We start from the raw sequence: 26,638 nt of genomic DNA on the forward strand, positions 1-26,638 counted from the left end.
ACCACAGACGTTAAACTAACCGGCCTATAATTCCCCGCCTTTTGCCTGGCACCCTTCTTAAACAACGGCGTAACATTAGCCGTTTTCCAATCTTCCGGCACTTCCCCGGAATCCATCGACGTCTGGAAAATAACCACCAAGGCATCCACTATCACCTCCGCCATTTCTTTCAGAACCCTCGGATGCATTCCATCCGGTCCTGGGGACTTGTCCACAATCAGCCCCTCCAGTCTGTCGAGCACCACCTCTCTAGTAACAGTAATGTCATTAAGACCCTCCATTCCTACCACCTTTCCATCGCTAACACCCGGCAAATTATTCACGTCCTCTTCCGTGAAGACAGAAACAAAAAGTTATTCAAGAATGGAGTAGAGGAGCGAGATAGAGAATCTGGTGAACTGGTGCGACAACAATAATCCCTCCCTCAATGCAAGTAAAATGAAGGAGATAGTCATCAACTTCAGGAAATTTAGTGGAGGACATGGCCTGTCTACATCGATAGGGATGAAGTAAAAATGGTCAAGAGCTTCAAGTTTCTAGGTGTCCACATCACCAACAACCTGTCCTGGTCCTTCCACGTCGACACTATAGTTAAGAAAGCCCACCAAATACCTCTACTTTCTCAAGAGGCTAAGGAAATTCAGCATGTCTGCTATGAATCTCACCAATTTTTACAGATGCATCATAGAAGATATCCTTTCCAGATGTATCACAGCCTGATATGACTCCTGCTCTGACCAAGACTGCAAGGAACTACAAAGAGTTGTGAATGTAGCCCAATCATCATGCAAACCAGCCTCCCATCCATTGACAATGTCTACACTCCCCACTGCCTCGGAAAAGCAGCCAGCATAATCATGGACCCCACTATGCACCCTGGATATTCTCTCTTCCACCTTCTTTTGTCAGGAAAAAGATACAGAAGTCTTGGATCACTTACCAACCAATCGAAGAACAGCTTCTTCCCTGCTGCCATCAGACTTTTGAATAGACTAACCTTATGTTAAATTGATATTTCTCTACACCCTAACTATGTCTGTAATACTATATTCTGCACCCTTTCCTTTACCTCTCCCTTCTGTACTCTCTGAACAGTATGCTTTGTCTGTATAGCGCATGAAAGGGGAGGCAATGGCTTAGTGGTATCGCGAGACTGTAAATCCAGAAACTCAGTGAATGTTCTGAGGACCTGAATTTGAATCCTGCCAAGGTAGATGTTGGAATTTGAATTCAATAAAAAAAAGTCTGGAATTAAGAATCTACTGATGACAATGAAATCAGTGTCAATTGACTATGAAACCCATCTGGTTCACTAATGTCTTCTATAAAAGGAAATCTGCCATCCTTACCTGGTCTGGCCTAGGTGTGTCTCCAGAGATTATGGTTGACTCTCAATTGCACTCTGAACAAGGGCAACTAGGGAATGGGCATTAATGCTGACCAGCCAGCAATGCCCATATCCCACAAATGAATAAAAACAAAAAATACTTTTCACTACATATCAATACATGTGACAATAATAAATTAAAACAAAGGAGGAGGTGCCTTAATAAGGTGTGCTCTGTGAAGAAAGTGCTTTAAGTATGTAATCAGTTGGCTTCCAATCTCTCTTAAGAATTCTGAAATTATTTTCTCTTGTGTGAAAGGCAACTCTTCCATCAACTTCCTTTCGACTGACTCTTGTCAGGGTGCATTACAGAGTCTGACCAAGATTTCTGTCCTTGTCTAATTTGTTGGATTTCCAAAGGTGCTGTTTAACAATGTGCTACAGGCCTTTGCCCTCTCTTGTAGAAGATAAAGAGAGCATTGCAATTTTATTGAATGCCTGGCTTCTCTTGGGGTTGCTCAGAACTAGCACTTGTGACCATTGGGCAACAGTCACGAAGCTCCTTCATTGTCTGAATGCAAAAGGCTGCCATTTATCAAACATTTGATTTGGGAGCAACCGGCACAACTTAATTCTTCATTCTGTGCCACGTATTCTATCCCTGTATTATTAAAATTGGCTGAACCTGAGATACAGTGTGGGATGAACATTGGGAGTTCTTGGTGTATGCAAGGTCTGCTCTGCCTCATTTGCAATGGAGTGGTGGACATACTGGAATTTTTTGCTTCCTGTTAATTGCAATAAGGGATTTATTAAAATATTATTTAATTTTGCTATGATTGATTTATACAGCTTTTTATTTTAATTTTCCCTGGCTTACTGGGGTTCCATTCATTCTAACAATTTCATACATATTTGAGCTTATACTGTAGTAACATTTAAACTGCATTTTATTAAAGCAATGTGTGCAACCTGAATTCATAGTTAATGTATATTTTTCCAGGGAAATTGTCAAATTTGGATGCATCTTATTTGAAAGCATAACCAGACACAAGTTGGAGTCTGCAAGTATGCTGTAATTCTGTTTCATAGATCACAATGTAGTTATTTAGCTATGAGGTTAATGCTGGATTTTTTTCTTTCCTTAAGGTTGTATCGATAACTTGAAATTACTTTTGGAGGATGAAGATGCTACTGTCCGTCACAAGACCACAGAAATTTTCTACGTTTTGGTTACACATTCCATTGGGAGGTAAGAGGATCTCTTAAAAGTCTCTTTGAAGAGACTTTGTTGAAAAGAACATAAGAACATAAGAAATAGGAGCAGGAGTAGACCATCTCGCCCTTCGAGCCTGCCCCACCATTCAATAAGATCATGGCTGATCTGAAGTGGATTAGTTCCACTTAACCGCCTGCTCCCCATAACCCTTAATTCCCTTATCGATCAGAAATCTATCTACCTGTGACTTAAACATATTCAACGAGGTAGCCTCCACCACTCCAATGGGCAGAGAATTCTAGAGATTCACCACCCTCTGTAAGAAGAAGTTCCTCCTCAACTCTGTTCTAAACTGCCCCTCCCCCCTTATTTTGAGGCCATGTCCTCTAGTTCTGGTTTCCTTTCTAAGTGGAAAGAATCTCTCTACCTCTACCCTATCTATCTCCTTCATTATCTTATATGTCTCTATAAGATCCCCCCTCAGCCTTCTAAACTCCAACGAGTACAGGCCCAATCTACTCAATTGCTCCTCATAAGCTAACCCCCTCATCTCCGCTATCAGCCTGTTGAATCTTCTCTGTACTCCCTCCAAAGCCAATATAGACTCAGCATAGACTCAATATAGACTCAAAAAGACTTAGCATGTATGGAATACCAAAGTTAATAAAGAAAAAGAGCAAATATAAAAAATTTGAAGGAATTAAAATGCTGGAAATGTCCAGGAGTCAGCCACCATCTTGAAATAGCAACAACTGTCTTGGATGGGACTCTCCTTATTGGGATTCCATGATGCTGTGCAGAATACAACACTTTATATATTATGCTAACAGCAATAAAGCAATGGTAAATGAAGCACAATGCAGATTCTAAACATTTATGCTCGCCAGCTATGAATGCTTATTCTTAATGCTTCCAGATGGTGACCAGATTAATTATAATAAAGATTGCTTTGCTGATGCAGGATATTTCATCAAGTGCTATGATATGTAATGGTTTACTACTGAGTTAACCCACAATACTAATGAAGATAATAGATTGTGGAGCACTTCCATAGGGTTTTCAGTTTGGGAATTTGTCAAAAACCATTGAGTATTTCGTATATACAATGAATGGACTGAAGAATGTCAACAACAACTTGTACATAAAATGCCAAAACACTTTACAGGGGCATTATAAAACATTATAAACAAAATATTATAAACGTAACATTATAAAACATAAGGGGCATTATCGGGCGGTTGATTAGCTCAGTCCCCCTCGCCTGAGTTGTGGTGATCCTCAGGTTAAATCACCATGAGTCAGTTCTCTCCCTCTAAGGGGAGAACAGGCTATAGTCATCTGGGACCATGGCGACTTTTACTTTTTACTTTATGAAACAACAGATGACTCCCATATAAGGGAGAATGGAAGATGAAGAAAGACACAAATGAAGACTGAGTTTTAAGGACTGTCTTAATGGAGGAAAATGAGGTAAGGGAGGAGGAAAAGGTTGAAGGACAAAATTCTAGAATTTAAGACCAAGGCAGCTATAGGCACATTCATCACTAGTGAAGGAATAAAAATTTTGGATGCCCAAGATGTCAGAATTAAAAGAGTGCAATCATCTGGGAGGATTGTTGGGGTGGAGAAGATTACAGAGAAGCACCAGACCACTGAGGGGTTTAAAAACAAGAATGATAACTTTAAAATGGCCTACCAGGAGCCAGTGTAGACAATGGGCACAGAGATGATTGGTGAATGGGCAACATCATTTTTCAGTGACCTCCAGTTTACATAGGGGCAAATGTGAGAGACTAGCCAGGAGTCATTGGGATAATCAAGTCTGGAGATAAGAAAGGCATGGATGAGCATTTCAGCTGCATGTGAGCCGAGGCAAGGGCAAAGCTGAATGGTGTTATGAAGGTTGAAAATATGTATTCTTAGTGATTATGCAGATATCTGGTTAAACCTATCTTGGAGATAAACATGATGCTATGGTTGTGAATGGTTTGGTTTAGCCTCAGACAGTTGCCAGGGACAGGGATGGAGCTGGTTGCCGGGACTGAGCTTTGGAGTGGGGAGTGATGTGTAATGATTTCAGACTTTTCAATATTTAATTGGAGAAATATTCCACTTATATAGCACTGGATGTTGGATAAGCAATGTGATAGTTTTGGGTCAACGGAGGGGTCAAGAGAGGTAATTGTGAGGTAAAGCTGGGTGTCATTAGTGTACATGAAGAAACTAATGTGTTTCCAGATGATATTGCTGAGGGACAGCATATAGATGAGCAATTGGAGGCGGTTTAGGATAGATAATTGGAAAACATTAGAGATTACTGTATGGAAATGTCAACAGAAATCGTAGAACATAGAACAGTACAGCACAGTACAGGCCCTTCCGCCCTCGATGTTGGGCCGAACTATGTCCAAACCCAAGATCAAGTTGTCCCACTCCCTATCATTCTGGTGTGTTCAATGTTCTTTCCAATAACCGCTTGAAAGTTCCTAAAGTGACTCTGCTGTCACAGCAGGCAGTGCATTCCACACCCCAACCACTCTCTGTGTAAAGAATCTTCCTCGGACATTCCTCCTATATCTCCCACCAAGAACCTTATATTTATGCCCCCTAGTAATAGCTACATCCACCCGAGGAAATAATCTCTGCACGTCCACTCTATCTATCCCTCTCGTCATCTTATAAACCTCTATTAAGTCTCTTCTCATCCTCCTCTGCTCTAAAGAGAAAAGCCCCAGCTCCCTCATAAGACCTACCCTCAAAACCAGGCAATATTCTAGTAAATCTCCTCTGCATCCTCTCCAATGCTTCCACATCCTCCTTATAGTGAGGTGACCAGAACAGCACACAGTATTCCAAATGTGGTCTCACTAAGGTCCTGTATAGTTGCAGCATAACCCCATGACTCTTAAACTCAAACCCCCTGTTAATAAATGCTAGCACACTATAAGCCTTCTTCATGGCTCTATCCACTTGAGTGGCAGCCTTCAGAGATCTGTGGAAAAGAACCTCCAGATCTCTCTGTTCCTCCACATTCCTCAGAACTCTGCCATTGACCCTGTAATCCGCATTGAAGTTTATCCTACCAAAATGAATTACCTCGCACTTATCAGGGTTAAACTCCATCTGCCACTTTTCTGCCCAGCTCTGCGGCCTATCAATGCCTCTTTGCAGCCTGCAAAAGGCTTCCACCTCATCCACTACTCCACCAATCTTGGTGTCATCAGCAAATTTACTAACCCATCCTTCAGCCCCTCTTCCAAGTCATTGATAAAAATCACAAATAGCAGAGGACCCAGCACTGATCCCTGTGGTACACCACTGGTAACTGGCCTCCAGTCTGAAAATTTTCCCTCCACCACCACCCTCTGTCTTCTATGAGACACAGTAAGAAGTCTGACAACGCCAGGTTTTAAGTCCAACCGAGTTATTTGATAGTAAACTCTCAAGCTTTCGGGGTTTGCCCCTTCATCAGGCGAATGGAGAGTTCCATTCGCCTAATGAAGGGGCAAGCCCCGAAAGCTTGTGAGTTTACTATCAAATAAATTGGTCGGACTTAAACCTGGTGTTGTCAGACTTCTTACTGTGTTTATCCCAGTCTAACGCCAGTATCTCCACATCATGACTTCTATGAGATAGCCAGTTACTTATCCAATTGGCCAAATTTCCTTCTATCCTACACCTCCTTATTTTCTTCATGAGCCTACCATGGGGAACCTTATCAAATGGCTTACTAAAATCCATGTATACGACATCAACTACTCTACCTTTGTCTATACACTTAATTACCTCCTCAAAGAATTCAATCAAATTTGTGAGGCAGGACTTACCCCTCAGGAAACCATGCTGACTATCCTGGATTAAGTGGCATCTTTTCAAATGGTGATAAATCCTATCCCTCAGGACCCTTTCCATTAACTTACTGACCACTGAAGTAAGACTAACTGGTCTATAATTACCAGGGTCGTTCCTATTTTCTGTCTTGAAGAGAGGAACAACATTCGCCATCTCTAGTCCTCTGGCACAATTCCTGTGGACAGTGAGGGCCCAAAGATCAAAGCTAAAGGCTCCGCAGTCTCATCTCTTGCCTCCCAAAGTATCCTAGGGTGTATCCTATCTGGCCCAGGAGACTTATCTACCCTCAGGTTTTTCAAATTGCTAATACATCTTCCCCTCAGAACATCTACCTCCTTCATCCTATCAGCCTGTATCACACACTTATCCTCAAAAACATGGCCCCTCTCCTTGGTGAACACTGAAGAAAAGTATTCATTCAACGCCTCATCAATCTCTTTTGACTCCATACACACGTTCCCACTACTATCCTTGACTGGCCCTAACCTCATCCTGGTCATTCTTTTATTTCTCACATAAGAGTAAAAAGCATTGAGGTTTTCCCTTATCCGATCCACCAAGGACTTCTCATGCTCCCTCCTATCTCTCCTAAGCCCTTTTTTTAGCTTATTCCTAGCTACCTTGTAACCCTCAAGTAGCCCAACTGAACCTTGTTTTTTCATCCTTACATACATTTCCTTTTCCCTCTTGACAAGACATTCAACCTCCTTTGTGAACCATGATTCACTCACCCGGCCATTTCCTCCCTAGCTGACAGGGACATACCTATCAAGGACACACAGTATTTGTTCCTTGAACAAGCACCACTTTTCATTGGTGCCTTTCCCTGACAGTTTCTGTTCCCATCTTATGTTCCCTAATTCTTGCCTAAACGCATCATAATTACACTTGCCCCAATTATAAACCTTGCCCTGCCATGTGACCCTATCCCTCTCCATTGCAATAATAATAATCATTGCCACTGATTCTCTGCCTACGATTACATAGATATGAGTGGAACTAGTTGAGTGCAATGTCATGCAGTTCGATGATCGTTGAGAGCTAGTGAAGGAGGATGGTGTGATCAACCGTGCCAGAGGCTGCAGACAGGGCAAAAAGGATGAGGAGGGATAGTTTATTTTTGTCAGAATCACGCAAACATTTTGCCAAGAATTATGATATCATTAATTTAGTTTGTACCATTAATATTTCACATGGTGGAATATGAGAAATTCGCCAGAGTCAATCACCTGCCAACAACAACCAAATATCATCAGCAAACCTGCCATCACTCAGGGCAGTTGACAAACCGGAGATCACCGATTTAAAGAACTAAATTCTGTTTTTGATTTGCAAGGTTTTGATACTTTCAATTTGTTAATGACAGAATGATGTATCTTAATAAATTGAATCTCGTTTGATGTCCTGGTGAAACTTTTGCACTGTAGTTGATTTTTCTTATTTTTAATAAAAGTCATTCTCAATTTTAAAATAAGCTTTGGTTGTGTTATAAACATAGTGACATTATGCAGCAAGACATGCACTTTATACTAGCTTAATGCAAGTGAAAAGCAACAAATGGAATAACTGGTCGTAACTTTTCAAATGGGAGCCAGATGTATATTTGAAAAGTGGAAATTTGCAAGATTATAGGGAAAGAGCAGGATCGATTGACTAATTGGATTACAATTGGGCTGAATGGCCTCCAGTAATGCAGCATTCTGTGAGGGATCACGAAATATTCTCCAATATAAGGATGAATGAAGTTCCAATTTAAGTAGTTGGACTGATAATTGGGAATTACCTGGAAGGTAAAGCATATTTCTGAGTTAATTTAACCATGAAGGCTTCTGGGACAAAGAAAGACTTTCATTTTTATCAGCCCTTTCACAACCTCATAACAAAAACACTTCACAGCCAAGTAAGTATTGTTGTATTTTGGGAAATAACAAATCCATAAAGACTTGTTTAGATAAACCAGACATTCTTTACTAGTTCAGAAAATCATTTGGAAGTATCAGGCCAAGGAAATAACTCTGAAGGGTAATATAAACATCTCATGTTTTATCAGACCCTAAGTGAGGCCTTGAGTTAAAAGGTAAGGCACAGAGACCCACAATTGTACTTAATGGGGCTTGAAGGTGGCAAATTCCTTCATATCTGTGTGGAGGAAGGATGATGATGGTGGAAGGATGATGATGGTGACAAAGAGGAGAATTGTAATCCCCAATAACAGGTACAACAGTTGGGTAGTTGAAATAATTGATTTTTAGATCATGATCCAATAGACCTACTTAGGATTAGGGTTAGGTGCATTAATCGTGCTAAAATCTCCCTCAGTGTACCGACTTGGGGATTTTCATAGTAACTTCATTGCACTGTTGTTGTAAGCTTATTTGTGACACCAATAAATAAACTTACTTCCAGTTTAATGGAGGCGTGTTTTGAAGCTTAGTTATTCTCAAACTTTTCAGTAACATAGTGCACTTCAATGAGACAAACAAACTCAAACGATTGAAGAAAGGCCCATTAAGATCAATTATCGGAGGTCCAATTGGCTTCCAGGTTCCTGGTCACCACAGTGCAGCTGAAGGTCTGGAGATGCATGTCAGCCAGACTGTGTAAGGACGCAGATTTCCTTGTTGAAAGGACTTTCGTGAACCAGAAGGATTTTTACAACAATCCACGAGTCCCATGGTCACCATTATTCATGTGTACAGAAGAGGGCGGCAAAGATTGCAGGAGATCACTTTGGGATGCTTGATCTTCTGCTGATGGGACCAGTTTCTCTGTATTTATGCTCTCCAGATCCCTTGTGATTTTGAACACGTCTAATCAATCTCTCAACCTGCTCTTCTCTCGGGAAAACAGCCCCACCTTCCCCAATCTATCCATATAACTGTGGTCTTCCACCTTTGAAACCATTCTTATAGAATCCTAGAGCGCAGAAGGAGGCCATTCAGCCCATCAAGTCTGCACCAACCACAATCCCATCCAGGCCCTATGCCCATAACCCCATGCATTTACCTTAGTTAGTCCTCCTGGCATTAAGGGACAATTTAGCATGGCCAATCCACCTAACCTGCACATGTTTAGACCTTTGTACTCTTCCTAAAACTTTCACATACTTCCTGTTGAAGTTTCTTACTTTCATACCCTGTGTATTTATGTATAAAATGCAGAATTTTGTATAATTTCTTAACCACTTTCTCAACCTGCCCTGTCACCTCAAAGATGCTTGCAGATATACATTGTTACAACCAGCTCCAGGTGAGGTTCCTCAAAAGTTATTGATCCACACAAGACCCCCTCAATTTCTCTCTGTCCACTGGGATACCCTTCAATTGTTATAAACTTGGATGAGGAGGGATGACTGCCCCCCTTTCTTTATTCAGCCCACCCTCTGCTGGTGGCAACAAGATTTAATCTAACAACATTCCCATTCCCTCGGATATCTTTTCCAGACTCAATAATTATGTTTAGAAAGGAACCAATTCAATCAAGTTTTCTTGAGTTAAGATAGAGTAAATTTACGAACAATTAAAATGGGAAGGAGAAATGGTAAAACATGTATTGTACATTCATGGGGCTCAGAAGTAAAAATTGAGTCCAATAGTAAGTAAATATAAATAAAAAATCATCTGGAACAGTCCTTGATTTGTGAGATGTAGATGTTGAAGCTTGTAACTGTTACACATTGATTCCAGTATTGTTGACTTCTGCAAGCAAATAGCTGATTCTTCAATTCCAGTTTTCTGTGATTTAATGAAGAGATTTCAGTTCTCTTTCCAGCTAAAATCCTTTTGCTGGCTGATTGACTTGCCCAGTCAGAGAGAGAGTTTTGAGGTATTCCTGCAAAGGATGGCTATTGTCTTTTTGCAGGGGCACGGCTTCAGTTACTGTACTATACACCTTCAAGGAGGAAAAGCTTCCACTACTTTCCCTTACAGCAGAAACAGACAGACAGGCATTGGGGCAGCTCTCTAAGTCACTTTTTAACCCCCTTATTTGTATATTCCCAGAAGAAACAGGAATACACTATTCTGTTGAGGCAATTGTATCCAGGGTCTTTGAGATGAGATAGATGTTATGTTCCTGTGTCTTTTCTGGAGACAGTAATCAATCTTTGGATGCTTTTAGAAGCACCTTGTCTGGAAACAGGGAAGGGCTCAATTGTCCCTGAGAGAATCACCCTGCAGCCATTCCTGCAGGTGGCTAACTGTATGTTGTCAGCCATCTTCAGACCTTGCGTCCTTTGTTTAAAATATGAAACTCAGGCCTTTTTAAGGTCTGTGTATAATTTCATGTTTTTTTTCCTCCATCATCATGACAACACCCAAGTCCCATGGTTCCTGCATTTCCTTTAGAATTGTATCCTTTATCTTATGTCCTCACTCCTTGTTCTTCTGACCCAAAGGTATCACGTCAGACATGTCTATATTAAACTTTGTCTGCCATGTACACGTTCTACTTGCCTGTCTATATCCTCTTGAAGTCTATCGTTACCCTCCTCTCAGTTTCACAGTTCTTTCAAATCTTGTAATATCTGGGGGTTGTTTTTCAAACTGGAAGCCTGTGATCAGTGGTGTGCCTCAGGGATCAGCTCTGGGTCCACTGTTATTTGTTATTTATATTAATGAAATGATTGCGAATGTAGGAGGCATGGTTAGCAATTTTGCAGATTACACCAAGATAGGTGGCATAGTAGACAATGAAGAAAGTTATCTCCAATTGCAACGGGAGCTTGATCAACTGGCTGATGAATGGCAGATGAAGTTTAGTTTAGATAAATGTGAAGTGATGCATTTTGGTAGATTGAACCAGGGCAGGACTTACTCAGTTAATGGTAGGGCTTTGGGGAGAGTTACGGAACAAAGAGATCTAGAGGTACATGTTCATAACTCCTTGAAAGTGGAGTCACAGGTGGATAGAGTGGTGAAGAAGGCATTCAGTATGCTTGGTTTCACTGGTCAGAACATTAAATACAGGAGTTAGGGCATCTTGTTGAAGTTGTACAATATATTGCTAAGGCCACACTTGGAATACTGTGTACAGTCCTGGTCACCCTATTATACAAAGGATATTATTAAATTGGAAAGAATGCAGAAAAGATTTACGAGGGTGGCTGGATAGACTGGGACTTTTTTCTCTGGAGTGTAGAAGGCTGAGAGGTGATCTTACAGAGGTCTATAAAATAATGAAAATTGATCAGCTAGAAAGTCAATATCTTCTCCCAAAGGTAGGGGAGTCTGCAACTAGAGGTCATAGGTTTAAAGTGAGTGGGGAGAGATACAAAAGGATCCCGAGGGGCAATTTTTTCACATGGAGGATGGTGAGTGTCTGGAACAAGCTGCCAGGGGTAGTAGTCAAGGTGGATACAATTTTGTCTTTTAAAAAGCATTTAGACAGTTACATGGGTAAGATGGGAAGAGAGGGATATGGGCCACATGCGTGTAATTGGGATTAGCTTAGGGGTTTAAAAAAAAGGGTGGCATGGACAAGTTGGGCCGAAGGGCCTGTTTCCATGCTGGAAACCTCTTTGACTCTATCTTCAGATTTTGAAATTGTACCCTGTAAACCCAGGTCTTGGTTATAAATATAAATCAAGTAAAGTAGTGATCCCTCCATCCCCCAGTCAAAAGTAAAGTCATCTATAATTCATGTTTGATTCATAAGAACACAAGAACATAAGAAATAGGAGCAGGAGTAGGCCATCTAGCCCTTCGAGCCTGCCCCGCCATTCAATAAGATCATGGCTGATCTGTCGTGGCTCAGTTCCACTTTCCCGCCCTCTCCCCATAACCCTTAATCCCCTCTCTTATCAAGAACCCATCAACCCGCTTCTTAAAAATATTTAGCGAGGCAGCCTCCACCACTTCAACGGGCAGAGAATTCCAGAGATTCACCACCCTTTGAGTGAAGAAGTTCCTCCTCAACTCCGTTCTAAACCGCCTCCCCTTTATCTTGAGGCTGTGCCCCCTAGTCCTAATGTCTTTTTTGAGCGGGAAGAGTCTCTCCACCTCTATCCTATCCATCCCATTCATCATCTTATACGTCTCAATGAGATCTCCCCTCATTCTTCTAAACTCTAACGAGTACAAGCCTAGTTTATTCAGCCTCTCCTCATAGCTCAATCCCCTCAACTCCGGTATCAGCCTAGTAAACCTCCTCTGCACTCCCTCCAAGGCCAAAATATCCTTGCGCAGGTGCGGCGCCCAAAACTGCACACAGTACTCCAGCTGCGGCCTCACCAATGCCCTATACAGCTGCAGCAAGACCTCCCTACTTTTATATTCAATCCCCCTCGCTATGAAGGCCATTTCATTGAACTAAATAATTAAACTATTCATAGAAATCATAGAATCCTTACAGTGAAGAAGAAGGCCATTTGACCCATCAAGTCTGCACCACCAACAATCCCATCCAGGCCCTATCCCCATGTCTCCACTTGCATAATGCAATTCTAGCTATGCCAAAGACTATTGATTCAAAATACTACATGGTTTAAAATAACATGCCTAATGGCATTAATATTATTCACTTAAAAAGCATAGTTTTAATGAAGGTTGGGGACTGAAGTGATAAATACTTCGGGAGACCTTGCAAATGTAGATTTAGAAGTGATATGGCCAGCACATTTTCTTGGAGTACCTGGACTTGAAAATTTTCTTCCACAACACCGTTGAAAGGTGCTGTCGAAGGAGCCTGGGCAAGTTGCTACAGTGCATCTCTGTATATGGTGCACACTACTGCCACTGGTGTTGGAGGGAGTGAATGTTTAAGGCGGTGGACGTGGTGCCAATCAAGCAGGGAGCTTTGTCTTGGATGGTGACAATCTCCTTGAGTATTGTCAGAGTTGCAGTCATTCAGGCAAGTAGGGAATATTCCATCAGACTCTTGACTTATGTCTTGCAGATAGTGCACAGGCTGTGGAGAGTCAGAAGGTCAGTTCACACTGCAGAATTCTCAGCCTCTGACCTGCTCTTGTAGCTACCGTACTTAGCTGGCTGATCCAGTTATGTTTCCCATCAACAGTACCCACAATATTTTGATAGTGGGGAATTTAGAAGTTGTTAAATGTCAAGGGGAGATGTGTAGCCCAAATGTTACTTGCCACTTATCAGCTCAGGCCTGAATGTTGACATGGACTGATTCAGTATCAGACTCGTGAATGGTACTGAACATCCACACTTCTGACTTAAGGGAGGGAAGGTTATTGATGAACAGCTGAAAGTGCTTGTGTCTGGGACATTACCATGGGAACTTCCTGCAGGGATGTCCTGGGCTGAGATGGTTCGCTTTCAATAACAACCACCTTCCATTGTGCTTGGTGTGACTCCAACCAATCAAGAGTTTTCCCGCTGATCTCCATTGGTTTTGATATGACACCAAGTTAGATGCTGCATTGCTGTGAATGACAGATGCTGTCAATCGCCTTTGGAATTTGGCTCTTTTGTCCATATTTGGACCAAGGCTATATAAGGTCAACTGTCACATGTTGCTGGTGGAACCCAAATTGAGGATTAGTTTGTACATAGGAACATATGAACAAGGAGCAGCAGTCAGCCATTTAATAAGATCATGACTGGCAAGATTATTGCTGTGTGGTGCTACCAGGTAGCACTGTGATGACACCTTGGGCCTAATTCTCCCATCCCTACGCGCATGTTTTTTGGCACATTGGGTTGGGAGATGCATGTGTCAGCCATTTTGTGGGATTCACCCATGTGTTCCTGATGCGTGCACGTCTCCCATATCTAGAGAGTAGGCGCAGTCAGGACGACACTGGAAACCAGCAGGAAGATCAGGTAAAGTGATTTTAATCTGTTTTTAATGTCATTATCGGGCCCGGGACTGAATTCTCCGGGCTTAATAGCATCTCCCACCCCAGCAGGACTACTTCACACTGGCGGGGTTTTGAGTAACCCCCTGGGACTGCCCAAGGGGCAAAGTGCCCATGCTCAGAGGGCATCGGGCAGTGCCAAGGGGGTGGGGCCGAGTGGAAGGGGGCCAAGAGGACATAACTTGTTGTGCGTGGGGCCTAGAGGGCGATTGGTGGAGGTGGGAGGGGTCCCACTGCCGCTCTGCAGACAGGATCAGTCAGGGCTAGAGGGAGGCCAGCAATCGGGGCAGGCTGGGGCAGGGGGTGTGTGGTTTGCTGGGGTGTGGGAGGGGCAGGGTTGGGTGGAGGAGGAACCGTCACTGCTGAGGGATGCTAGAGATTGCATTGCTCTGGAGGGGGGTTGGTCAGTGAGTGGGGGCCTTGTACAGAGGTGGGGCCCCTAACATCATAATTGTCAGTCATAAGCCAATCAGCTTTTCTGGTTGAAGGTGGTGGCAAATGCTTCAGCCTTGTCTTTTGCACTGATGTTCTGGGTTCCCCATCAATGAGGATGGGGATACTTGCGCAACTTCCTTCACAAGTTCCGTGACTGATAATGTAATATCAACATAGGTGTTTCAGAGATATTTTTAATTCTGCACCATCTGCCTTGAGTTTTCTGTCTCCCCATCTTGAATTGAGAAGGATGCAGATATGGCAGTTATGTCCAGGACATTTTCTTGTGCATTTGCTAGCTGAACTATTTGTGGTAGACTACCTCCAGTCCTTCAGATCTCTTTTGCATTTTGTCTCTCTTTTTCAATGAGGAACATTGTGAGTTATGATGAAGTATTTACCCGATAGATGCAGTGTGCTTGGTGAGGATGGATGGACCATGCATCTGAAACAGATGCACCATGCTTCATGAAGATTAGAGTGACAGCTAACCAGGGAGGTGATAAGGTGCATAGAAAGGCTGAATGCTGCTCAAAAATCTGTCCCTTTAATTCCAGTTGATTGTGTCACTCAGCTGTGCATCATGTCAGGTGTGCAGCTTGGAGATGGATATGCAAAACCCAAAGGTCAAATGAACTGCTTCAATTCAATTGTGATTGCAAAAGCCAAACTACTGAGCTGTACAGGGGGTTTTGCCCGCACAATTTCAATCCCCCAGCACCTTGCAGAACCTGTCTTCAGATTAATATTAGAGCCAGAGTCTTGCATTTTCGTGAAGTGTGATGTGTTGAAGGCAGCTGCAGAACCCCCCCAGTGTTAGATTTTTTAAAAATTATTGATACCAAAGGAAGTTCTTTAACACAACTTACCAAGATTGGTCAGTTAAATGTAAGAAACTTCTGTTTGAAGTTAAGATATTAGACAGAAGGTTTAGGCATATATCTAGCTATTGGTAGAAGTAGTATAACAGGGAGGAGAAGTAGCCTCAGACTTTCTTAACAGTGGTTCTTGCATTAATTTGAAGAAGATTACCTTTGTATTTTCCTGCCTACTTCTATAAATAACCTACTGGATGTAGGTACCCTTACCAAAAGAAATATATTCAGAACAAAGTTTGCAGAAGTCAGATTGAAATAGTGTGTGATGTCAGGAAAGGTTAGAGAACAGGCAGTCAACTGTAATGTTATCATTCCTGAAGATGATCTCAACCAGAACAGAGTATCCAAGTGGAGAATGTGAAAACTTACAGCCAAGGTGGCACAGACAAGGTAGAAAGTAGATTCAACTGAAGTCTCATTATCACCAGATTGTATAAACTTCAAAACATTGCCAACTGCCAATACAATAATGTTTATCTATCAGCTGTCTAAAGCTGTTACCGAGTCAGTTATTGAGTGAATTAACCCAAATTTAACTTAATTAGTTTTCAATAGTCTCACACACTGATCACAACATTAATTTCATAATAACTGACTTTATTGGTGCTGAATTATGGTGATGCTATGGAGTTGCCTTACGTATTTTGTTTATAAATTGACTGTCATTCACACTGTTACTTGACTCTGATTACATCTATTAATTGCTCATTTGCCTGCAAGTTCTGATTTTGTAGTCAATAAATTGTGTTAATACAAGGCTTGTTGTTTGACGTGTTCCTCAATTAATCAAAATTAATTCAATCAGTAGCTTGCAGGTATCGTTATTAAGTTTTGATAACGTGTGCAAAATTCACTCTGAACTGGATATTTTAATTGGTTTGGCAAACTGATTTAGGCATCATTCACTCTGAGACATAAAATTTGAATGCTAAACCCCAGATGGTTCCTTTGTGAGTATGTAATTGATTAAAGATTTATCTGGTTCCTTGACATGCATTTGTCAGCATACCTGAAACTCTGTACTTCCGCCTCAAGCTTAAAATCTTCATCTTTATGTTTAAAGGATCAGCCTTTTCACTCCTATTGCTGTAAGTTCTCCAGTTCTTCAATTCTTTCAAAACCGTCTTTTATCTGACTCTGGCTGCTTGTGCTTCATGTGTACTTTCATTCCATCATAAGCTGCCATTGTGTCAGCTGCCCAGGCCCTTGCTCTTAGATTCCTGCTGAAATCTTTACATCTCTCTTTCTTCAAGCTAAAACCCATTCCTTTCACCAACCATCCCTCCTAACATCTCTTTCTTTGGTCCCTAGAAGCACAGAACATGCGCAGAAGGAAGCCATTTGTCCTTTCGAGTCTGCTGTGCCATTCATTATGATCATGGCTGATCATCCAACTCGGTAGCCTGATTTCCCCCCCCTAATATCGCCAGTCCTGATTGTCAGCCACCCTGGGCCAGCTCTGATACCCCTCACCCACCCATGGGCAGCCTCAATTGACCTTTCCCTCCCTCCTCCACTGATCCTTAATGCACACTCTGCAGCACCCTCCCCACCTCCATCTGGCTTGATCCCAGGAATCACCCCCCCCTGACCTCAGGCCCTGTTTCCTTGGTACTGCCAAGGTGCCAAGCTGATATTGCCCAAAGCGCACCCTCCTGCGGGGCTTCAATGGCTTCTGCCCTCATCAGTGAGGTCATAATACCTGGTCCACATTGATGGGGGCCATCTATAATCCCCCCGGTGGCAACCTCTTCCAGTGGAGAGGGGGGAAAACATTAGTAAGCCCTGAAGATACTGTTCCAGGCTTGCTAATAATATTGAAATTGAAATTGAAATTTAAACATGGTGATCAGCCACATGCTAATTTCCAACACAAGGCTGATTACACCATAAGAAATGGCCTGGGAAAGTTGCGACCAGTGCCCACTGCAGCCCCATGCTGAGATCATCTGCCCCGTTGCACCACTTAAGCAGGGCAGCAGGTTGGGAAAATCACACCCACAATATTTTAGCCTCAACTACTTTCTGTGGTAATGAATTCTATAGGCTGACCACTGTGTGGGTGAAGAAATTTTTCCTCACCTCTGCCCTAAACGATCTACTGATCCCCAGAGTGTGACCTCTGGTTCTGGACAGTGTTCAGTATCCAGTTTTCATTTACCATTCTCAGAAGCACCTTGGGATATTTTTTGTTGTTAAAGGCACTTTAGAAGTATAACTTACTGACGTTTTTCCTTGAGTTTGCATTGAGCTTCATTGGATTAGTATATAGTAGGTCACAAATGGAGAGTTTAGAGTGGCAATGTGTTGCGAAACAGAAAGTTTGGTTGTGCACTTGCTGACAAAATTGAAGTGTTTTGACAAGCTGCAACCCAATTGGTGTTTTCCTTCTGTAACATGGAATATGTCATGATACGAAATGTGTGTTTCCAGTCTTAAACAATGGTGTTGGAGAAAGTTGAACATTTGTAGTATCTTGTTCACTTAAACAGGAAGGTGTCAGAGAAAGGACAGCACGTTATATGGGGTGTGAAATTATGAACCAAGTTGTTTTGTGGGAAACATATCCTTCGGAAGGCAATATTTAAGAATGACTGGCAACAATTTATTCTCTCTTTCTCTTTTAAACCATTCTGAAAAGTAAAATCTAAAAAATATACAGATCATTTATAAAAGATTGTACCTAGAATAAAAGACTAGTTTTTTTTTTGTTGAAGAAGACACCATTACAGCTTGGTGCAATCATATGTAGTAGCACTTTGCTTTGCCATTCTCTTTATCACACATTGGCAGATCTCATTTTTAAATACATTTAATTGAGATTCTCACATCAGCGGCCAGCTTTCAATCCAGCTGTGATGGATTGGGGAACATTACTTAAAGGGATGATGGTGGATAGGTAATGGCAAACACTCAAAGAGCGCATTGATGAACTGCAACAATTGTTCATTCATGTCTGATGCAAAATAGAATGGGGAAGGTGACCAAACCAGGGCTTACAGAGAAATTAGAGATGGCATTAGTTCCAAGGAAGAGCCATACAAACTGGCCAGAATAAACAGCAGACCTAATAATTGGGAGCAGTTAATAAAGGAGGATAAAGGGATGATTAAGAAAGAGAAAATCAAGTATGCTTGTGGGTGCATAAGAACTGAAGGGAAAAAGATTGGTAGGTCTCTTGCAGCCAGAACGGAATTTATAATTGCGATCAAAGAAATGACTGACCAACTAAATACATGCTTTGGTTCTGTTTCTATAGAGGAGGACACAGATAACACTAGAAATGTTGGGGTTCAGTGAGGGGGAGGAAATGAAGGAAATCAATAATAGTAGGGAAATGGTGTTAGGGAAATTGGGTGTTGATGGGATTGAAGGCCGATAAATTCCAGGGACTGATAATCTACATCCCCAAGCACTTAAGGAAGTTGCCCTAGAAATAATGGATGCATTGGTGGTGTTAGAGAAAGTCGGAAAACCCTGGAATGAAAACCCCAGGATTTAAAAAAGAATAAAATTACTAAACAGGAGAAATTAATTTCGAATAGGGACCACAATGTGCCTTCTACTTATTTTTGTACAAGGTACTACTTGCATGACACATACACAACTGCTGCTATCGAAATTAAAACATGTATTTCAGATTTAAACAAGTATTTTTTAAATATATTGAACACCTTGGTCAAATTGCAAGGGTTAGACCAGACAGGCCACGTTCTTTGGGAACAGTAAGCCACAGAATACAGTCATATCAACAGAAAGAGTCAATGAGGTCTTGAGATCCTTGTCGACATGAGAGTGAAGTGGCGGAAGAAGCACACGTGCAGGCTGAAGCGTAAAAGGCGAAAGATGAGGCAGAGGTCCAGGTGAACGACTGCTGAAGATGCAGTACTGACCAGGCTTTGTTAAATATTACATGGCAAATGGACTCTGACGCTTTTGTTTATACATCTTTTTCTAAGACCAACAGTTAAGAGGCACCTTGGATGCTGGTCATGAGAAGATCTTGTACATTGACCTGCTGTGGTACTGTGCCTTTATGTACAGTAGTTGCGAAATAAAATGGGAAAACTAAAAAAAAATTGTTATACTTTAGACAGTGAATAGACATATAAACAATGTGAATAGAAATATTTACAATGTATATCAAGTATTCAATTCTTACTGATAATGAAGCAGAATGAGACAGTGGGAACTTCACCTTTTCAACTCTGTGGATTGCATTGGGAAGGCAACTTTTGAACCTCACAGATTTACATAAGTGAGGTTGCTTAGGAACAGTGGATAAGAACTTCCAGGTCCTATGGACCAATGAATTCCTAATTGTGCTGGAAGGTAGTATGCAATTAGCTAAGATAAATAATATGTACCGAGACAATTGGAGTTAGGATGACAGGGTAGGCGGAGAATTGAAGTTTCAAAAATGTGTAACCGTTTTGACACTGCATTGTAAACTTAAGAAAGGAGCTGGATTACTCAGCTGCCTTTATCCCAGCACCTGCTGGTCAATAAAGAACGTCTTTAACCAGCTTACTGTCTTTGGCGAGTCTTTGTATTTAATACTCAATACTTAGTACCTGAGAGAAAACCCCCATCTTCAATGGTCACCTTCCAAGATCTGTTAGACTTTAGACCAGTCCCTATGGATTGGACGGTAGCTAATGTCACTCCGCTATTTAAAAAGGGAGATAGAGAGAAAGCTAGGAATAATAGACCAGTTGGATTGGTGTTACTTGTGGGGAAAATGCTAGTATCTATTATGAAAGATTTAACAACAGAGCACTTGGAAAACAATGGCACGATTGGACAGAGTCAGCAAGGATCTACAAAAGGGAATCATTCCCATTTTTCAGCACTTTGTCCACAGCCTTGTATGCATTGGCATCGCAAGTGCACATCTAAATACTTCTTAAATGTTGTGAGGGTCTCTGCCTCCACCAACCTTTCAGACAGTGAGATCCAGACTCCCACCACCCCCTTGGTGGAAAAAGATTTTCCTCGCGTCCCTTCTATACCTCCTGCCCCTTACCTTATCTCTATGCTCCTTCATCATTGATCCCTCCACCTTGGTGAAAGGTTTCTTTCTGTCTATCTGTGCCCCTCATAATTTTATGTATCTCAATCATGTCCCCTCTCAACCTCCTCTGCCCCGAGTATGATGTGGATAAATGTGAAATTATTCACTTTGGTAGCAAAAATAGGAAAGTACATTATTATCTGAATGTCTATAGATTGAGAGAGGGGAACGTGCAGTGAGATCTGGGTGTCCTTGTCACTGAAAGTATACATACAGGTGCAGCAGGATGTGAAGAAAGCAAATGGTATATTGCCTTCATTGCAAGGGGATTCGAGTAGAGGAGCAGGAGTGCCTTACTACAGTTATACAAGGCCTTGATGAGGCCACACCTGGACTATTGTGTGCAGATTTGGTCTACATACCAAAACTGAGGAAGGATGTTCTTGGTATGGAGGAAGTGCAGTGAAAGTTTAACAGACTGATTCCTGGGATGGTAGGACTGACATATGAGGAGAAATTAAGTCAGTTTGGATTATATTGACTGGAATTGAGAAGAATTAGGGGGATTGCGTAGAGACCTATAAAATTTTAACAGGACTGGTCAGGGCAGATGCAGGATCGTCCTGGTGACAGGGAAGTCCAGAGTTAGGGGTCACAGTCTGAGGATATGGGGTAGACTATTTAGAACTGAAATAAGGAGAAATTTCTTCACCCAGAGAATCGTGAGTCTGTGGAATTCTCTACCATAGTTGAGGCCAAAAACATTGTGTGCTTTCAAGAAGGAGTTAGATATAGCCCTTGGGGCTAAAGGAATCAGAGAATGGTTCATAATGGATCATTATGAATGCTGAAGTAGATTTGAAGGGCTGAATGGCCCAGTCCTGCACCTGTTTTTAAGGACCAAATTTGTTGTGGGGTACTGTTTACAGCTCAGTAGGTTCTAATAAAGTCTTCATAGTCTGAAGTGGGTTAACTGTAAGTCTTTTAGAACTATTTACAAGTATACGGTAAAAGGTACAAGCCAGGAGCTGTCTCCATGCTTAGGTTTGCACATAGCTTTGTCCAACAGCACACTGACCCTTAGGTGCAGCTAATAAGAACATAAGAACTAGGAGCAGGATTAAGCCATCTGGCCCCTCAAGCCTGCTCTGCCATTCAATAAGATCATGGCTGATCTTTTTGTGGACTCAGCTCCACTTACCCACCTGCTCACCATAACCCTTAATTCCTTTACTGTTCAAAAATTTATCCTTGCCTTAAAAACATTCAATGGGGTAGCCTCAACTGCTTCACTGGGCAGGGAATTCCACAGATTCACAACCCTTTGTGTGAAGAAGTTCCGCCTCATCTCAGTCCTAAATCTCCTTCCCCTTATTTTGAGGCTAAGCTCCCTAGTTCTAGTTTCACCCGCCAGTGGAGATAACTTCGCTCCCCTTTTATCTGTTCCCTTCTTAATTTTATATGTTTCTATAAGATCTCCCCTCATTCTTCTGAATTCCAGTCAGTATAGCCCCAATCTACTCAGTCATTACTCATAAGCCAATCCTCTCAGCTCCGGAATCAACCTAGTGAATCTCCTCTGCACCATCTCCAGTACCAGAATATCCTTTCTCAAGCAAGGAGATCAAAACTGTACACAGTACTCCAGGTATGTCCTCACCAGCACCTTATACAGCTGCAACATAACCTCGCTGTTTTAAACTCCATCCCTCTAGTAATGAAGGACAAAATTTCATTTGCCTTCTTAATTACCTGCTGTACCTGGCAAACCAACTCCTTGAGATTCCTGCACAAGGACACCCAGGTCCCTCTGCACAGCAGCATGCTGTAATTTTTTACCATTTAAATAATAGTCCATTTTGCTGTTATTCCTACCAAAATGGATGATGTCAGTTTTCTGGAAATCCAGATACACCAGATCCACAGGTTCCCCGTTGTCCACTGCACGTATAATGTTTTCAAAGAATTCCACCAAATTCGTCAAACATGATCTGCCCTTCATGAGCCCATGCTGCGTCTTACTAATAGGACAATTTATATCCAGATGTCTCGCTATTTCTTCCTTGATGATAGATTCAAGCATTTTCCCTACTACAGAAGTTAAGCTAACTGGCCTATAGTTACCTGATTTTGTCTACCTCCTTTTTTAAACAGTGGCATCACATTTGCTGTTTTCCAATCTGCGGGAACCATCCCAGAGTCCAGCAAAATTACCACGAGTGCATTTGCTATTTCTTCTGCCATCTCTTTTAGTACCCTGAGATGCATTCCATCAGGACCAGGAGACTTGTCTACCTTTAGCCCCATTAACTTGCCCAACACTACCTCTTTCGTGATAATGGTAGTTTCCAGGTTTTCACCTGCCATAGCCTTCCTGTCATCAATTTTTGGCATGTTATTTGAGACTTCCACTATGAAGACTGACACAAAATACCTGTTCAATTCTCAGCTATTTTCTCATTTCCAGTTATTACATCCCCCTTCTCGTCCTCTAAAGAACCAATGTTTACTTTCACGACTCTTTTTCGTTTTACATATTTGTAGAAACTTTTGCTATCTGTTTTTATATTCTGAGCTAGATTACTCTCATAATCCATCTTACCTTTCTTTATAGCTTTTTTTATGGCTTTCTGCTGACCTTTAAAGGTTTCCCAATCCTCTAGGTTCCCATTAATCTTTGCCACTTTGTATGCATTTTCTTTCAATTTGATACCCTCCTTTATTTCCTTAGATATCCATGGCTGATTATCTCTTTTTCTACAGTCCTTCCTTATCACTGGTATATATTTTTGCTGAGCACTGTGAAAGATCGCTTTGAAAGTCCTCCACTGTTCCTCAATTGTCCCACCATAAAGTTTTTGCTCCCAGTCTACCTTAGCCAACTCCCTCATCCCTTTACAGTCTCCTTAGTTTAAGCACAATTCACTGATATTGGATTTCACCTTCTCATTCTCCATCTGCATTTTAAATTCAACCATACTGTGATTGCTTCTTCCAAGAGGATCCCTAACTGCAAGATCATTAATTACTCCTGTCTCATTACATAGGACCAGATCTAGGATCGCTTGCTCACTTGATGATTCCATTACATACTGTTCAAGGAACCTATCACAGATACATTCTATGAATTCCCCCTCAAGGCTGCCTTGACCGACCTGATTTGACCATTTGATATACAGATTAAAATCATCCACGAAAATTGCTGTACCATTTTATTTCTTTGTTTATTTCTCGCCCCACCATGATGTCATTATTTGGTGCTCTCCAATATGCTCCCTTTCATCAATGTGTGGGTAGGACTGTACTCAGTCCCATATTAATTCCATATGTAGTAGACCATTAAACTACAAGTTCTGACACTCAACATTTTCTCATGGATTTGCCTGATAAGAGCAGGATCCAGAATTAATAAAGGGAATGATAGAATGTATCTATCCAGCAACAGGGGACAATATGTCTGGTGACCGCAGTAGCCAACATTCAAAGGGGATGATAAGATACATCCTTTTTCCAGTAACAATATTAGCAGAAATTGAGATAGGGCGATTTGTATCTGATCTTAACAGCAAGAAGCAGCTAACCTGGACAGCTGAGAGATGAGTGGAAGCACACAGATGCTAATTTTTGAAAGCCAAGGAATGCGAGAGACAGACTCCCCAATGTAAAGCAGACAGAATCAAAGAGAGAATCAGGGTATAATTGTCAACTCCTGCAGAAGCTGTCAGGCCAGTTGAACATCTACTAAAAAGACCAGTTTAACATAGAAACACAGAAAATAGAAACAGGAGTAGGCCATTTGGCCCTTCAAACCTGTTCCGCCATTCATTTTGGTCATGGTTGATCAGCAAAATAAACATTCTTATCCCTCCTCCCCCCCATCCCATGATCCCTTTAGCCCTAATATCTTTTTTGTCTTCTCTCTAATTTCTTCGTGAAATCAAACAACTAATAATGTCCCGCCTACAGACTAAGTGGTTAATTAATCGCCTAAAATTCCACAAATGAGGCTATTGTTTGGTTTCAATGATTTGCATTGACTAAATAATAATAAGTAAATTCTGCAAATCAGAAGAAAATACGCGAACAGGCTCCTGAAGGTTTTAACTGGTCTATGAAAAACCAGGCAAATCAGTTAAAGAAAATTTGGTATTCTATATCACAGTATAAAATCCCCCTAAACAATCATCCCTGGCTCCCTTCCCCCAGTGCCTCGGTTTTAAAATAATCAAACTCTGTAAATTTCACAAGTTCTAGAATCTTCACGGGAGCTTAATTTCAAAGGTGATGATACTGTCACCTTTAAGGAACATGTTTTGGTCATGTTTCTGTACAGGTTATTTTTAGAGATCCCTTCCATTTTATTAGTGCTACTAGGTCTAAAACCAGCACTATTGTTACTGTAGCAGTATAATTGTTCTTAATTGCTAGAATGTTTCTTTTAATCTGGACTGATGCTGTTTTGTTGTGCTTAGTGTTTCTCTGGGGTTTTGCAGAGTAGGGCTTGATTAGGATGATTGACAGGGAATCAATCATGTGGCTAGGTGGAGCTAGGTTTATACACAAAAAAAAACTCAGTCACTCCTTGGGAGCTATAGAAAGAAGAAGTAACTCTCAGTCTGGAATTTTACCCCTTGCCTACTTGAAGCTCATAAAATCCTGCCCGAGGCCGAAGTAGGATGCTGTCCTGCGAGCCTCACCCGCCTTGATTCTGAAGCGGGCGAGGTGGTAAAATTCTGGCTTGAGTCTCTGAAGTCTGGAGATTAGGATCTGCCAGAGATGAGGTTTATCTCTGAGATTCTGCTGTGTGGGAGTGGATCTTTCTCTGATGGTCTGCTGTATGAAAGTCAGAAGACAGGTATCTGTCTGGATCTCTGTGCAAGGTGTTAAAAGGCTGGAAATCTAGCATCGACAGAAGCTCATCTGCTTCTGGCTTTAACTGGTTCTGAACAAGGAATTTATGTCTAGGGATACTGCTAAGTTGGAACATTAGAGATGGATTAGTATTAAGAATTACACTTTGTCATGCTGAAGTATTTTAATTGGTAAAAGTTATGCTAATTCCTTTTGTTATATTCTAACTATGTTCTTAAATAAGCTTGTTTTGATAAAAGCTTCCTCATGGGTCAATTGAATCATACCTGGAGCAAAACACCTTATATTCACCCTGATGCCAAAATCAAAAATGTGTCCGTCCGGCGCACGACCAAAGCCATCCAAGACCTTAGGACGGTCGTGCTCATCCCCAAAAGTGCACGTGGTCTCGAGGCATCGCATGTGTGCAGTGGGATCCCGCCCGAGCGTTCCTCTGCTCGGATGGAATTCCGAGTTGGCCCAAAGCCTCAGTCCACTTCCTCGGGTCAGGTGCCCCACAGCATGAGCCACCTCGCAGAAATGTCCTCCATGCCTTTTTCCGCCATGTGGAGGCGTTTCCTGTACGGGCTGCTGCTGCACACCTTCTGCTACCGCATCCTTGCCTGTCGCCTGGACAGACATGTTGCCGTCAGGCGGCGGAGCTCCCCAGCGAATGTCCCTTTACGGAGGGATCTCCCCCAATTACATCAGGGACCTGGGGTGGGGTGGGGGGGGTGGTGGGGGCGGTGATGCATGCAGCAGTTCTGCACAACTGTAGGATTCACTGGTTCATGGGCTCCAAAGCTTGTCCCTTCTGTGGCTTTGTGGAGTCCGTGGACCATGTCTATATTTTGTGTCTTAGCTTGCACTCCCTTTTTGTTTTCCTGAAGAACCTTTTATTAATGTTTTGTTTGCACTTCAGTCTCATGCTCCTGATCTACGCACACCTGGTGCGGAGAGGGGCAGGTTGGGATGGCGACCTCCTCGTGAACCTGCTCCTGTGCCTGGCAAAGTGTGCCATTTACAGGTCCAGGCAGCGGGCAATCGAGGAGGCTGTCCATCCTGACTGTCTGCCCCACTACTGTGGCTACGTTCATGGCCAGGTTTCCCTGGAGAGGGAGCATGCAGTGTCCACGGGCGCAGTTGATGCCTTCGGCCATTGGGCACCGCAGGGGTTGGGGTGCATTATTGACCCTAATAATCACATTTTAATTTGACGTTTTTAAAGTTTCCTTTGTAC

General features: G+C 42.0%; 1 protein-coding gene across 1 annotated transcript in view; it reads left to right on the forward strand.

Annotated features, from left to right (window-relative positions):
* rsph14 (radial spoke head 14 homolog) overlaps positions 1-26,638 on the forward strand; it is a 625,753-nt gene that overhangs the window by 8,918 nt on the left and 590,197 nt on the right. The window contains exon 2 of the mRNA XM_080208528.1: positions 2,477-2,579. Coding sequence (XP_080064654.1) covers positions 2,477-2,579 — 103 coding nt within the window. The remainder of the gene's footprint in view (positions 1-2,476; positions 2,580-26,638) is intronic.

Source organism: Carcharhinus amblyrhynchos, chromosome 20 (assembly GCF_965287045.1).
Source record: "Carcharhinus amblyrhynchos chromosome 20, sCarAmb.v2.hapA, whole genome shotgun sequence".
Classification (NCBI taxonomy): domain Eukaryota; kingdom Metazoa; phylum Chordata; class Chondrichthyes; order Carcharhiniformes; family Carcharhinidae; genus Carcharhinus; species Carcharhinus amblyrhynchos.